Genomic DNA, 16,574 nt, shown 5'->3' with positions numbered 1-16,574 from the left:
ATATTGTGAGAACTATTCACTCCCACAGGAAACCTGTTAGACCTATTAATTCCCACAGGAATACTGAGAACTATTTATCCATGCAGGAATACTGTTAGAACTATTAATTCCCACAGAAATACTGTGAGAACTATTAATTCCCACAGGAATACTGTTAGAACTATCCATTCCCACAGGAATACTGGAAGAACTATTCATTCCCACAGGAATACTATGAGAACTATCTATCCATGCAGGAATACTGTGAGAACTATTCATTCCCACAGGAATACTAGACTTAACATGTATGTAATAAATTTCAAACTTGTAATATAATAAATAAAATCTTTGAAGGAATCAATATTCAAGTTTTAAAACAAACATATGCTTTAAATGCATGTGCATTTGTTTAATAAGAAAGGCAGAAAATCAATAATTTTAAGACAGATGTTACAATTCATTTACATGTCTGTCATAAAAACAACATATTGTGATAAGTAATAAAAAAATCATTTTTCATGTTTTTGCTGCACATAATACTTGTATTAAAATAAAAAAGAACTAAAAATCGTACATTTGCCTTTAAGTATACACAATTAATCCTTTTTGCTCTACTTTATGGAAACAAAAGCCATTCAAAACATGAAAATTGAGCAATACATGCATATTACATGATTTAAATAATTTGATTTTTTAAAAAAATGGTTTTATCTCTTACTTTTTATTTTACTGTATTTCAAAAATATTGATAAAATTGAGAAACTACTCCAAACAAATATTAAAATCTAATTAAAAGTTGAGGTAAATGATCAAGAATATTTCTATTTTTATCTAAACATTTGTATAGGGTGTCTGTGAAAGTCGTAATATTGATTGTTTTTCATTGAACCTAGACAATTAAACTAGCTTGTACCTAGGCAGAACTAAGTCAGTCACCAAGATGATGACTGGTTAAGACTACCAGTTCGGAAAACTAGCTTGAACCTAAGCAGTACTAAAACAGTCAACCTAGCTTTATTGCCCTAGGTTAAGACAAATAGTTAGGCAGTCAATCTAACTTGTATCTAGTAAAGACTAATAGTAACACAGTCATTTTCTGGCTTGTTCCTAGGCAAGACTAAAGACTCAGACAGTTAAGCTAGTTTTACATAGGCAAAACTAAGACACAGATTGTCAAGGTAGAAAGTAGCAAGGCAGGACTAAGATTTAGACAATCAAGATAGCTTGTACCTATATGTGGCTAGGACTCACCGACAGTTAAACTATCTTGAATAGTCAAGAAAGCTTGTACCTAGACAGGACTAAGGCAGTCAACAAAGCTTGTACCTAGAAAGGCCTATAAAAGTCAACTAAGCTTGTACCTAGAAAAGCCTACAAAAATCATCTAGTTTGTACCTAGATGAGAGGGTCAATCTCCAATAATTCTAAGAGAAAAGTCTGAATATATTTCATCACAAAACTAGTCAGATCACTAATTTTGTTTCTTAAAAAACCTAGAAGTTCGTTTAAAAATAAGAAGATGTGGTTGATAATTAATCAATGAAACAGCTATCCACCAAAGAGGCAGATTAGTAAGAAAGAATAAAATAGGTCACTGTATGACCTTTATTTTGACATTTGTATTTCTTACTCCTGATGCATAATAAAGATTATCAACCACTTATGAATGTATTAAACATATAAAAAGGTCTAAATAGAATCAATATGTAAATGCACTTTACAAAAAAGTACTTAAAAAAAATATCATTATACACAATCCCCTTGTTTTGATATCTAGCATACATCACTATTGATTTTGACACCTTGGTTAATAAATGGTTTTTATTCTTCATTTATTATTCCACTAAAAAATTATTAAAAAGACACATAAAGTTCATATTATATACATTTGTATATTATAACATATACAAGGCAATAAAATATTTAAAATTTATACTTTTTTTCTTTGTTTGTATTCTTTTATTGCCGTTTTCAAGTTTCATTGTGAACTGTGTTGTTCCTCTTTATTATCAAATTTCATTAACACCTACTTTTAAAACTATTCAAGTTAGTTTGTAGGTAGCAAAACATGACAGAATGTGTTTACAGAGGGGGGCAGGAGGGGTCCTGATCCAGAAAACACGGACTTAAAAAGACGAAATCCTGAAATCCTGGGCTTAAAAATACGAGATCCCAAGGTCCCGAAATTCGCAAAAAAAAATTCCAGTCAATCCCGAAATCCCAAGCTGAAAAACGCCAGATCCCAGAGTACAGATAAAGGTCCTATCACCCCTTTTTACACTTTGCCTCAATGCAGTTTTTACCATGATGATTTTCAAAAATAAAAAAGTAAACTCTTTGGTGTGGAGAACAGATTTGCATAACTCCAAATGCATCCTTTTAATCTTGTATTCCAAGTTGTGATCTTGACCTTAAAACAAAGAAATCTTTTCTCGGAATTACTCCATACCCAAGAGTTTGATCATAAATAGGGAAGATTGAATGCAAGGTTAAAGCCCTACCCTGCCTTAACAGATGTCATGCTGACTTGGTAATAGTCCTTAACCTTTAAGTTATAATTGTATTAATTTAAAAAAAAAAAATCTGAATTATTTGAGAAAAAAATAAATATTGAAACTTACTGTTATCAGTATCTTTCTATGATAATTAAAAATTTGCACTGCCATAAAAAAAATATATATAACATTGAAATTTTATTAACACTCACACATTAATTCAATACCTTATAAGTTAATGACCTTGAGATGGAGAAAGGTGTTTTTACACCTAGGTTTAATAAAAGTTTTTTTAAAAACCCTCTTCTTCATTATGCATCCCATAGAAAAATCCCAAAATTTTAAAACAAAGTTGTCATTTCTCCACATTTGGAAACAGCGGAAATCCCCCTTATCTCCAGTAAACCTAATAAAATGGAGGAAAAAAAGAACTAGACTTTTTGAAATAAAATATAAAAATTTCTAAATCTTGCTAATTATTCAACTTCTTACAAACTTTTCCTTGATCGCTTATGATTGTTTGACAAGTGCTTTGTAATAATACTAAATTTTATTGCAGTTTTATTTTTTTGCCAATAATCTCCTGCATAATTTGACAGTTTTCCAAAAAATTATTACACATATTATTGACATGAAAAAAAATATTACAAAATATTTCCACCAATTATAAGACATATTATATTGCTCCCAAAACACAACTCAAAACTCAGAACCATGGTCTCATTATATTTCAAGACGAAACTCTTCTTGTACTAATACTCTTTAAAAGATTAAACAATCATTTAGTGAAACGCAAGGGCACAGTTTATGCAGAATTACAGTGAGCACAATTATTCAAAAACATGGTAAAATTATATCACAGAAACTGAAACGATTATAATTCAAATAGTCTAATGAAAAAGGGCCAGTTTTACTTTTTATTTGTTCACCTACCAAAATACATTTTATCTCCACAAGAGGAGGAGATATCAAAAGTTATCTATGTTCATTTTGGATGTGTACGGATTGATAGTTTAGTCTTAGATGCATGATTTTTTTATTAGTTGTTAATGGCTTTGAACTAGCTGTCAGATAACTGCAAGTACTTTTAGATCTATTCATTATGTCTTTTTGTGTCAGGATGTATAAGTTCCTGGCCACGTCCACTTGTATTTTTGTCCATCTAATGAGTTAAGCCTTTTTCAACTGATTTTTATAGTTCGTTTTTATGTGTACTGTTATACCACTGTCCCAGATTAGGGGAGGGTTGGGATCCCGCTAGCATGTTTAACCCTGCCACATTATTTATGTATGTGCCTGCCCAAAGTCAGGAGCCTGCAATTCAGTGGTTGTCGTTTGTTTATGTGTTACATATTTGCTTTTCATTCATTTTTATATATAAATAAGGACATTAGTATTCTTGTTTGAATTGTTTTACATAATGTCTTATCGGGGCATTTTATAGCTGACAATGCAGTATGGGCTTTGCTAATAGTTGTTAATGTCTGTGTCATTTTGGTCTCTTGTGGACAGTTGTCTCATTGGCAATCATACCACATCTTCTTTTTTATATCATATAAATGTCTACAGATTTTACAAATGTATCGCCAGTCTTAGTCTTAATCTGGCCATTTAGTCATAATTAGTCTTAATCTGGCCATTTAGTCATAATTAGTCTTAATCTGGCCATTTAGTCATAATTAGTCTTAATCTGGCCATTTAGTCATAATTAGTCTTAATCTGGCCATTTAGTCATAATTAGTCTTAATCTGGCCATTTAGTCATAATTAGTCTTAATCTGGCCATTTAGTCATAATTAGTCTTAATCTGGCCATTTAGTCATAATTAGTCTTAATCTGGCCATTTAGTCATAACTAGTCCAAATCTGGCCATTTAGTCATAACTAGTCCAAATCTGGCCATTTAGTCATAACTAGTCCAAATCTGGCCATTTAGTCATAACTAGTCCAAATCTGGCCATTTAGTCATAACTAGTCCAAATCTGGCAATTCAGTGGGGAAATTTTACCTCAAAATGTCTAAAATGAAAGCAACGTTTTTATTAGTATTTCAATTCTTTTACTGAAATTTTGGAATTTGACACATTTTTAACAAAAAGTCAAGTTCACCTTCCAATCAATCAAAAAATCTAAAGGCAAAATAATACCTCCCTGTGCAAACTGAGGAATAGGAACTCATCAATAGTTGGCACATTCTCCTTGGCAACCATTTGACACATTTTAACTATTTTTACTTTACTATAAATGCAGCACTAGATGACATTATTTTGATGACAAAGCATATTTTTCCGAGGAAAATGAACCCAAGGACGTATTCTATCTGAATATGACAGAATCTAATTGTCCTATTTTAACATCAGATGATTATGAAATTTATTCCAACCTATTTCATTGCATAATTAATTTCATTTTTTTTTTAACAAAAAGATCAAAGTCAGTGATGTTATTTTTTCCGATATTAAATGTTTCATGGTTCAATACATATATTATAATTATAATAGTTGTGCATATCTTTCTATCTGTACTATGGTTCATTTTTTTCAAACAATTATTATTCGCCATCAGGTTTTATTAAAATGCAGTTTCAACTCAGTGTGTTAACTTGTCCATTAATGAAAATAGTTAAATAATTAAATAGATCTAATTTAACATTATCAATAATTTATTTTTATACTTGATGATGTTTACCCTTGATTTACTGCAGCAAACAGACCAATTAAGTTGACCAACATGGGTGGATCAAGCTAATTTAATACAGGGGTGTCCCAAACCCAGGAAAAAGGAGGGGTTCCAACCACATGTCCCTATTCAAATGCATTGATCGTCCAAAAAAACACAAGGGTTTCGGCCACTGTCTAATTTCGAATTTATCTCCTCATATGATGTGCCATCCTTCTATCAAAAGTACAACCACAAAAAAATTATCAATAATATAAGTAGAACCATGATTCCATTATAAATAAATGCAAGACCCTTATGTTTTTAAGGTGGTACCTAACACTACAGGGAGATAACTCTGTAAAGTCAGCTAAACGTTTTAATTATGTTGTGTTGTAAAAGGAAAATTAAGCTTTTCAATGATCAAAATTGTTTTTTGTCAAAGTGCTTTATAACCAGTGTAATTTTTCTGACAAAACAGTTAGTTCTAAGTTTTTGAAATTTTTATATTTTTTTTAAGGGTCAAAGTAAATACTTTGACAAAATTTTATGAAAATTAAACGAGCCAAATTAATTTTAGTGAAAGTGTTGGGTACCACCTTAAGTCCAGCTGGCAAAGCTAAGGTGAGGAGCGTACATTTTTTTCTCCAGTCAAGGTTTCTGTTTATTCTAATGTCTAATTGTCATTGCTTTTGATTATAGATCAAGAAAAACTTAGGTGTGCAGCATATTTGATGTCAACATGAAACTTTATCAAGGAATACAAATATAAATTCATAATTCTTGTCAAAAGTATAGTTTGACCTTGATTTCATGCCTGAACGATCATACCATCTTTTGATATGTATAGTGCACATTTGTGTATAATGTGCACCCTCTTTATGGTCCAAGAAACGAGAGAAAAAAAGTTTATTGGTCATATATAATATACTCTTAGACATTTTCCAAAAAGTTACAGTCCCAAAAGGTGGGGGGGGGTTGTTTGACTGTCTGTCATATTTGTTTTTAGTTTTTATGTCTTTTCATAATAAAATCAACGGTACCAATTTTGTTGCACCAGATGCGCATTTCGACAATACATGTCTCTTCAGTGATGCTCGTGGCCAAAATATTTGAAATCCAAAGCATATATAAAAGACGAAGAGCTATAATCCAAAAGGTCCAAAAAGTATAACCAAATTCGTGAAAGGAATCAGAGCTTTGCATGAGGGAGATACATTCCTTAATTTATAATAATTTCTAATATTTTGTAACAGCAAATTTATCAGGCTGCGCTTTTTCTCAACAAAATCGTTTTACGTTTTGTCATGTCAGGGATTTGATATATAGCTGACTAAATAATATGGTTTTTTGCTCATTGTTGAAGACCTAATGGGTTGCCTTTAGTTGGGTTTATCTACATTATTTGTAATCTGTTGTGTGGCTGTCTCATTGGTAATTTACCACACCTCCTTGTTTTTATAAATATCATGTTAAAGAGCAACCATTTAACTTCGAAGTTAATTTTTGAATATGTCACAATTTTTTTTTATTCAGAATCATTTTTTTGTCATTTGTTTGAACAGAATATTTTCTTTTTCATTTAATGAAGGATCAGAATATTTTTTCAGAAAAAAAACATAACCCCTCCCTGAAGTTAATGGTTGTACCCTTAAATAATGGATTCCTCATTAGATTCATGTCTTAATCAAATCCAATAAAGTCTTACAATATTTTTTTGACATAATGATACTATCAAAATATTTCCATTTTTGGCCTCATCTGAAAACCTTTAATTACGTAACCCTTTTCATTAAAAAAATTCAATTAATATTTCAAGTTTGAAAGTGATATTTCCTTCCAACTTTGATGTTCCTTCAATTGTTTTTATAATTCTGTTAATTTTTAATGGTTTTTGACAGTTGGAATTTCCCAATAGTTATTCCTACTTTGTTTCCAATCCTTAGAAAATCGCTTAATTTATCTCTTCTGCATCTCATAACAGTGACAAACCAAAACTGCAATAAAATGCAGCTTACGGATCACAAACGATACACATAATTCTTTTCCCAGAGGAAATAAAATCGTGATGCCATGAAAAAAAATGAGTGTAAAATCTAACTTTTTTGTTCTTTTGTTAAATTTATTATTTAAAAGTAAAAAGAAATATTGGTTAAGAATATAAAATTCAAAAACATTTCAACATCAAATATAATAATTAAACATAATACATAGATAAAAAAATAATAAGTTAAATATAAAAAGTATAAATACCATTTATAGAGAGTTATATCAAATATAATTATTTTTCAAATTTTTTTGGATTAAAAAAACAGTGTCTTGCATAAGATTGCTGCTGTCAGTTCAAAAGGTTAAATTTGACCATCCATTATAAGTTAAATATGGAAATTATTTTTTTTTCAAATCAAACTTTTTTTTAATGCTTTTTTAATCTTTTATCTTCGAGAAAAATGTCTAACTGTCATAAAATTTCATGAAGGTTAACAAATTTATCATGTACAAAAAAATAATCCTTTATATTGTGATTAAGTAAATGTCAAATAAAAAAAAAACACAGGAAAGCTTCAGCCAAAGTCTAACACCAGATTATCAACATGTGAATTGCAAAAAAAAAAAAATAAAAAAAAGTTAAGCCCTTCTTAATCAGAAAAATATGGAAAAGGGAAAAAAAATAATCATATTACTTTGCTAAAGATACTGGGTTCTAAAATAAAAAAAAAGCTTCATTCCAAATTTCATGACACTTTCCATGATGTTTTGATTAATTTATTGATGACTGAAAACCTTTGACCTTAGGGTGTATCTTAGAGTTAATAACACAAAAATAGAACATATATCAGTAATATATTGTCAAAATTTTGCCCTTGATACTATAATCTTATGGTCCTATTAAAGTGCTGTCCATAAAAAATCCATGAAGGTTTGACAAAGTTATTGGGGTCTAAAAAAGTAAGTTGGTAATCACCAATTGATACCCTAGGTGGTTAAAATACAAAACAGTTTTCTCCGAAGTATTGTCTTACAATGTAAACATGTTATATATAACTGACAAATTAGACCAAATCAAAGGATACTCTAAGAGGCTGAAATCACTTCTATAAGTAAAAAAAGTCACATTGATATTTCACTATACTTCTTTTTACATCAATGTTAGTAAAGAAAGTACAGAAATGTCAAGGTCATATAATGTAATTAACATGTTATTAATGACACATTTAACCTTAAACAGAGGTTTGGCTTGAGAATCTAAAATTACTCAAATAGTCCCCAAATTTATTGCTTTTAGAAATAAAATTAAATGGCAGACCTGCCAACTTTCCTATTTTTTTTTTTGGTTTTTAAAGAAATTTTCCATGAAAACTGTTGACCTCACACTTGAAATTCTCACTAACATGATAGTCTATTTTGAAAAAAAAACCCATGAATAAAGCATTTAGAGGAGTAACCCCTGAGTTGACAGATGTTTAACACATATTAAGGCACTAAACTAAGTCATAATCTTTCAGTGGAAATTGTATGCTGACCTATAAATGTCATTTTGCTATCTGTTGTTTTTGGGTTGTTGCCTAATTAAAAATAACACCACCCTGTGTCTCTTTGTATCTTCTCTTCTTTATAATTATGTATTTTTCAAATATTTTCATTGCTTTGTAGTATGTTTTCCTGATTTGGTTTTGTAAAAATTTACCATCATGCAACATTTTAAAGTTACCCATCATGCAACAAATCAAAAGAATTAACAAAAGAAAAATCTATAATAAATTAAAGATTATGCCTTATTTGTATGTTTGGGCATGTTTCTGGGATTTCAGAAATCACTCCTAAGATGTTGATGTGATACAATAAAAGTTTAGTTTTTTTTTATATTTTAAGACAATAGAAGAATCCCAATCAATTTCAAAAGAATGTTTCAAGTTTTCTACTTCAGTGCTATCATTTACACAATATGCTCATTAGTTTTAATGATCTTCCTGAAGAAAATAAAATTAAAGTTTTCAAAACAATAAATTGTGTTTTTATGCATATTTTGTTATGAAAAGCATAAATATTCAATGTACAAGGGATGAAAACAAAATCTGCAAATCTATATCATATAAAGACATAAATTTATAATAAGCAATGTTAAAAAAAATTGTTTGAATCTGGATTATTTTTGAATTCTGGAAAATTGATACTAAAAGTATGATTAAAAAAAACCAACTAAATAAGGTTAGCCATGAGCTCATTGAGTTGAAGGTTAATTTTACATTTACTTATATTTTTATGATGAACAACCAAACCCCTGTTAACCATGGCTAACCCTATTTAGTTGTTTAAGTTTACACAAGGATTTGTATAGTTTAACTATACAAATCCTTGGTTTACACCACACATTTCTTACAAATTTTCCAAAATTCAAAATGATTCCAGATTCAAATAATTCCTTGCTTTAATTTACTACTTTTAAAAATGGTTTTAAGATAAAAAATAAAATTTAAAGTTCTCATTTTGATGTTTATCTCAAAACACATTTTGCATATAATCATTTAATTATTAATTTGGTGCAGAAAAGTAAAATAAACTTTTAATTCTTGTTCTGATTGGAGACCAAGTATCTCCATTTTAGTTTAAACATATTTCTTTATAGTGGATTGGGAAACAAGTTTGACAACTTATATTAATCCCTTTCCACTTTGCGGTTGCGAGTGCTGCCTTGTAGCGGCATTAGCCTACTCTTTTTCGAAATCTACAAGGGTGTCTTTAATGTGCAAGAGATATGGCTCTCTCTTAACTGGGCCCTGCCATTTATCGCCCTGGTCTGACAGACTATCATCGTTTCCTCAAGACCATACTCGCAAATGGTGTCAAGGGAGAGCCGAAAATTGAGTTCCTGAAATTTTCTTCCCAAACGGAAATCGAACCAGGAACCTTTGTGTTAGAAGTCCGATGCACTAACCACTACACCACGGATCTCTATTTGCATTTTATGTAATAACGGAAGCATTGCATAAGTATGTAAATGTCAGATACTGCTGTTTTCTCAAGACCAATATTTGTATTTAATTTGAAAAAAACTTTTGTATTGTATTATCCAATCAAGGAAGGAAAGTGCCAAGTTTTCTGTTTTTAAACATGTCTTTGGAAGATGACCATATATGGGTACATGATATAATCACTTTATGACAACCTCATTTATAGAAAACTAAGAGAACAGAGGATTTTACTTCAAGGGTGTGTTATGGTTTTTTCTTTAAAAAAAATTCTGATCCTAATTTGATGACAAAAAATATTGCAGTCAAGCAAATGACAAAACAAAATATTCTGAATCCAGATTTTACCTAATTTTAGTTTTGAATTTTGAAAAAAAAATTATTTGGATTGATAGTGTTGGAAACCTTTTCTGACTCAAACAAAGTACGATACCATCCCCGGATTCCTAAGCATTTTCAGTCAAAGTCATATCCAAGTTAGCTTTTGAATATAAATTTCAGCAAAAATAAATCAGTTCGAAATCTTCAAAATTAAACTTTCTTACTTTTTTTTTAATTCAGTGTAAATTATGTCTTGTGATAGATATACAAATTCCTAATAAGGTCAGATGTAGGGAAGGGGGGAAAAAAACTTCTGAATTTATGCAATAACAGTGGCAACAACAAGGTTTTGTTTATTAGAGTTTTTCCTGTTTTTGTTACACAATAACACAACATGTGACAATGTTTTTCTCTAATAGAAATTTCAATCATTTTGAAATGAAGTTTTTAAAAAGAGTTGATAACTGGTTGGTCCATGTATTAATTAAGTGTCACACAAAAACTCCCCTTTTCTTAATGCTTATAACAGGATTAATAATTTTTTATCTTATGTGCTTAACTTTACTTTTGGTAACCCTTCATGTTACAAGAGTTTCTGAAGAACAAATTAATGTTCAAAGAAAAAAATTGGAATTTAAAACATAAACTGGTAGAAGACTAAGGTAGAAGTACTGAAAATGTTTCTATATGTGTAGTATGAAACAAGAGATTATCTTAAAAAATGTTTGTGAATCTTAAAGAATGGTAAATCATCTACTTAATTGGTCAGGATTTGGACCAACAGAGACAAGTTGAACACATATAAATTTTTGATGGTTCACTTTTTCAACAATTCTAATTTTGTTTGTCTGAAGCATTTTTCAGGAGTTCAAACTTTATAAGAAACTTCCAAACCATTATATTTGAATTCCAAAGAATGAGGGGGGATAGGAGGGGTCCTGATCCCGAAATCCCGGGCTTAAAAACACAAAATCCGAAGGTCCCGAATTAAATAAAATAAATCCTGACGTCCCGAAATTCGAAAAAAAGAATTCCCGGATCCCGAAAGGGTCAATCCTGAAATCCCGAGCTTAAAAACACCCGATCCCGGTGTCCCGATAAAGGTCCTATCCCCCCTCAAGAATGTAAATCAAAGCCTGAAAGGCTGTAAAAGCAATTGCTGCCATGTTTATGTTTTGGGGACTTTTTTTTCATCCACATATATTTAAGAATTAAACATGACAGGAGTGTTTTCTAGTGAGAATTAAGAAGGTTTTAACTTTATATCAATTAAAGACTTTAGCAGAAAGTCATTTTTAATATGTTTTATATTTCACAAAGGAGACGTTTACCAGGCTAAAGTTGGGGTCAAATATACATGTGCTGAAACATATAACTCCAAGAGAAATTATCATGGATTATCCCCTAGAATTCTAGTCAAATCGGCACCTGGTTAAATCGGCACCCGGTCAAATCAGCACTCAGTATAGTCAAATCGGCACCTGGTCAAATTGGCACCTGGCTAAATCGGCACTTTATATAGTCAATTCGGCACCCATGTTAGATTTGTTTAATATACATATTTGAACAGTTATTTCCGCAAAAACAGTAAAAATAAGGAAGGGGTTGTCCAGAAATATTCTCTTAATTTTATTCACATTTTTTGGAGTTGATGTATATATATTTTTCTAAATGCATATTTTAGTTATATATACAATGATCAAGGATTTGTATAGTTTTCACTATACAAATCCTTGCAATGATATATGAGGTATGGTACTGGATATTTTTTATGCACATTTTAACAGTTGAACATTTTGTGGTTGTTGGTTTAATGCCGTTTCAACTCTCCTGAAGAAACATTTTGAATTGCTAATTATTTTGCATGAAAGTTTGAGTTATTGAAAGGGACTCATAATTTCCATTGTATTGCTTCTAATTGTCTCATTGTTAAACATTAGCTTGTGTAAGGGCTTCTTTGTTTCTTATGCAGTTTTTGAAGAATAAAACATTAATAAATACCTTTAACATTCTACTGTTGAGTTAAAACCACACACATATTAATTATGTACTTGATTAAAGTTATTAAAATTAGTTGAAAAAACATCAGTCATATAATGTTGGGAAAACTTTAAATAATTAACCTAAGTTTTCTAACTGTTTGATTCTTTTTAATGATGTAATTCAAACCCCAAAATAAATCATGAATTTATACATTTACATATATAATATCAAATATTTTTGGATGCCGATTTGACTATACTGAGTGCCTATTTGACCAGGTTCCGATTTAACCAGGTGCCGATTTGACTTTTTCTATGGGTGCCGATTTGACCAGGTGCCGATTTCACTTGTACCCATCCCCTAGTAGTGTTTGTAACTGGACAATAATTTCCTTTATTGATTTAATTTTCATTGAAAAACGGGAAAGAAACAAAATATTTTACAAGGCATAAACATGTAAAAAATAAATATATATTTCAGCTGACCAAAAATATTTTCATAATGTTACTTTGTCATCATTTCTTAAAAACTAAGTCCCAAACATTATTGCTCAGTTGATATGTGTCATCCTCATGGGGTACGAGATAACTATAATTATCGTGCAATCCCGAAAAGAGGGGCCATCACAGACAAACATGACATTAAATCGTCATTATACGAACAAGACCAAACAGCTCTAAGTTGCTTTGATATTTATCCAATTTTCAGGAAACATTGTGAAAATGATCTTCAATATTTCGAATTTATGTGAAATAAAATTGCAAACACGGTGGACCGTAGAGGGTCAACAAACGTAGTAGACTCGTTCATTGGAAAGACTAGGATAATGGTTTCATCATTTGTCATGCATACCCAGTTTTGAATATGATATCCAAAAAGGATGTACTTTTTTAATCTATGAAACTAGAAAATTCCAAATTGTAAATATCTCTTCATCTGGACTTGGCATCTATCACGTTTGAACGGGTCCATTTCATTAGTAAGGTGATCGATAAATCTTACGGAGTTATGGCAAAAAAGGAAAACAAACTTATTGTTGTGTGTTTTTAACAAGGGTTTCGTTCCTCTAAATTATTTGCGCAAACAAATCAACAAAATAGGTCAGTTAACTTTGTCTATTTTTAGATGACAGGTAATCATTTGACACTACGTATAACCTGATAACCTGTGTAGTGATTTTGATTTTACGATAAATTTATGAATGAACGACAATTTTATGAATGAACAAGAGCACCTGACCTCTTTCTTAAAAGAACACCAATTAAACATATAAAACCGTATATTATAAAAGATAATTCAGTCAAATTTTCAATACTAAATCAACAACTGAAATGATTCCATATTTTGTTGAAACATCGTACGAACGGAAAACGGAATCGCAAGTATAAAAATGCATTTTTTCACTCGGACGTCTATGTTTTTTGTTAGTCAAACGGTTGTCCCCCTAAATACAAAAATACATCTACAAGAACGTATGCTGAAACTTCTTAAATCCACTAACGTTTTTCAAAAGTTTCAAGCTATGTATTGCATTAGAAAACATACACAGGTGTTTAAGAATGACAGATCAGGAGCCTGTTTAACAAAATACTATGGCTTGATCTGGGCGGAGTCTCTGATCTGGGTCACAAAGATGGCCATACGCGACGGCATAAAAGCAATTGCTTTAAAAACTAAAACTCATGAGGAGCTTAGATATGACCAATAGGGACAAAAGAGACTTTTCGTTGCTAGTCGAGACCTATTGTTATTTGGAGCTTGCCTCATGGAAGTGACATTTTTGTTGTTGGAAACCTCAAGTTGGATTCAAATGCCTTTATTTGGTTTTTGCTATTGGATTGTTGTAAACTTAACTGTTGTGTAACTTTTTGTGCAAAACAAATTGTCAATTTCATTACCAAATAAGAAAAATTAACACATAGTTGGTGCTAAATTGTACATTTTACACTTTGTTTTAAAATTTCTATATTCAGGAAATTTTAATGAGTTGTAATGATTTAATTTGACTTGTAAAAACTCTCAGTTTGGTGTTAACCGACAAAAATTTAGAGGAAAATAAATAACATTGAAACTACTTACAAATAAAGCAAACTTTTTAAAATTTATTAAGCCACCTTTTATCCCAAAAAAAGAAAAAAAGATCTTATCAAATTTTAATGAAATTATATGCAACCTCAATCTCTTTATTCTAGTTGTATAGGAGTCTAACATTGAAATGAATTGTTATGAGTGTAGGAAGAAAATGAAGTTCAGTTTTCCTTAACAACCAAAATCAACAAAAAACAAAAGTAAGACGCAAAAAATAATTTTTGATACAGCTTGAATACAGAGATTATATTCAATAATTAACGATGAAAATCCGGCAATGATGTCACACTCACGCAACGAAAGAAAAAAATTTAAGCCGCAAAAATGTTCTTGCCATCACAAATTTAATCGCCAACTACCAATATACGACTGCAAACAGTTATTTTACCGCTGAAATCATCAGACTTTCTATTTGCTGTCCTTTCGTCGACATTCATATGTATACACCTTGATGAAGGCATCTCGTTTGTAATTCAACATCATTCACGAAGTTAGTTTGTGTTAATTATGCAATGCAAAACGCCATTTTCGTTCATTAACATTCAAAATAAAACATGGCCGCGAACTAAAATTCTTCGCCCTCTGTGATACTTATGCATACCAGCGCAACAAATACGAATTCACAATGATCTCAAATTTTTGTTCTATACTAGCTGATGTAAGAAATGCAATTTTTTTTTCATCAATATAACTAAAAAAAAAATTACTATTTAAATATGCGCCATTTTTTGCCACATTTTAATTTTAAGATGGGAATGCAACAGGTCAAGATTTAACGTTTCGCACAGCGCTAATGATGAAAATCTACGCGACAAATGCTTTGATACGAAACGAAAGAACAAAAAATATCAACTTCTTCCTACCTCTATCAAAAAAACAGTAGCTGTTCAAATAAAAGTCTCGAAGCATACCACGATACTGCATTATGTCCAGGGATATCGTCACAGTAAAGATCCAGACATGGGCATGCGTAACAACGTCTTAAGTACCAAAAACCGAACTACTATTTAGTATTTTCCATAAAATGCCTAAATTCGAGTGAGCTTTATCTTTTTCGAAAAAAAGCCGGTTTTGTTACTCATCCTTTTTTGTCGCTATGGAAACAATAACAAAGGCGTTCTTAGTTAACACAACTGTTCTTGTAATTGAAATTACATAAAAACCAAAATGGCGTCCTTGGCCTCCCACAAGAAAAAAACACATTACCACGCTCCATCAAACCAAAAGGTCACAAAATTCAGAAATGTTGCAGCGACAATCACTTCTATCATCTTAAAAAGTTCAATCTAAAAAAGCACTTTCGAAACGAACAAAAAACGACAGATTTGTAAAACTTTCATGAGAATAATAAACCAACTGTAACTATTCGGATTACATATAATCAAATGTAGGTCATCAGAAAAAGAAGTCCCGCTACATGTAGAACTTGAAAAATGGTCTAATGGCGTCAATTAAAAGAGGCGGTTCAGACAGATAACCCGTTATATAATCTGATTCTCTAACAATAATCCTAGAATAACCTTACAGTTTCAGGTTAGACGAACTGGGGTACAACTTATCAAAGTAGGATTTGATTGGAGGCCTTCTATCGATTCGAAGTCTGGCCTTGGTTTCGAGTACAAATTATTTTGCTGTCTGGGAAAATGATTACAAAGCATAGCTGACTGTTTAACATACCTTTAAAATACATCAAAAGGGAAGAGGCCGGACCAACATTTTTTATCCATGTTGAATGGTGCATGTTTTTAGTTGTTAAATACCATTAACGTTTATAAAAACACCACTGCACATGCGCACATGCATTCTAATCAAGATGAATTCAGCTCTTATTTCTTTTCTAGACTGTGATTAACAAAAGATGAAATTACATGCTTGTTTCTCCTTCTTTTGACTTACGACATGGATAAATGCATATATAAAATGCACTTGCACATTAATGCACTTCGATGACAACCAATATTTTACTATTTTAAACAGCGTCATGCAGTGTCGCACCTTTTATGCAACTTTTAAGTACCTTACAATAAAAAGAAGTCATTAGTTATATTTTACATTTTTAGTATTTATTATAATAAAAATCTTT

General features: G+C 30.7%; 1 protein-coding gene across 7 annotated transcripts in view; it reads right to left on the bottom strand.

Annotated features, from left to right (window-relative positions):
* The window catches only part of LOC134692706 (zinc finger protein squeeze-like), a 136,350-nt gene that overhangs the window by 13,670 nt on the left and 106,106 nt on the right, over positions 1-16,574 (bottom strand). Inside the window, exon 1 of one of the 7 annotated variants that reach the window (XM_063553201.1) lies at positions 16,169-16,283. The exons of 5 other annotated variants lie outside the window; for them this stretch is intronic. In XM_063553201.1, the coding sequence (XP_063409271.1) occupies positions 16,169-16,232 (64 nt within the window). In that variant the 5' untranslated portion in view covers positions 16,233-16,283. Of the gene's footprint in view, positions 1-15,354; positions 15,609-16,168; positions 16,284-16,574 lie in introns of those variants that run through there. One more of the 7 variants, XM_063553202.1, reaches the window with a different exon arrangement.

This window comes from Mytilus trossulus, chromosome 12, assembly GCF_036588685.1.
Source record: "Mytilus trossulus isolate FHL-02 chromosome 12, PNRI_Mtr1.1.1.hap1, whole genome shotgun sequence".
Taxonomy (NCBI): Eukaryota; Metazoa; Mollusca; class Bivalvia; order Mytilida; family Mytilidae; genus Mytilus; species Mytilus trossulus.
The sequence above is the reverse complement of the archived record's forward strand: the minus strand, read 5'-3'. Positions and strand labels throughout refer to the sequence as shown.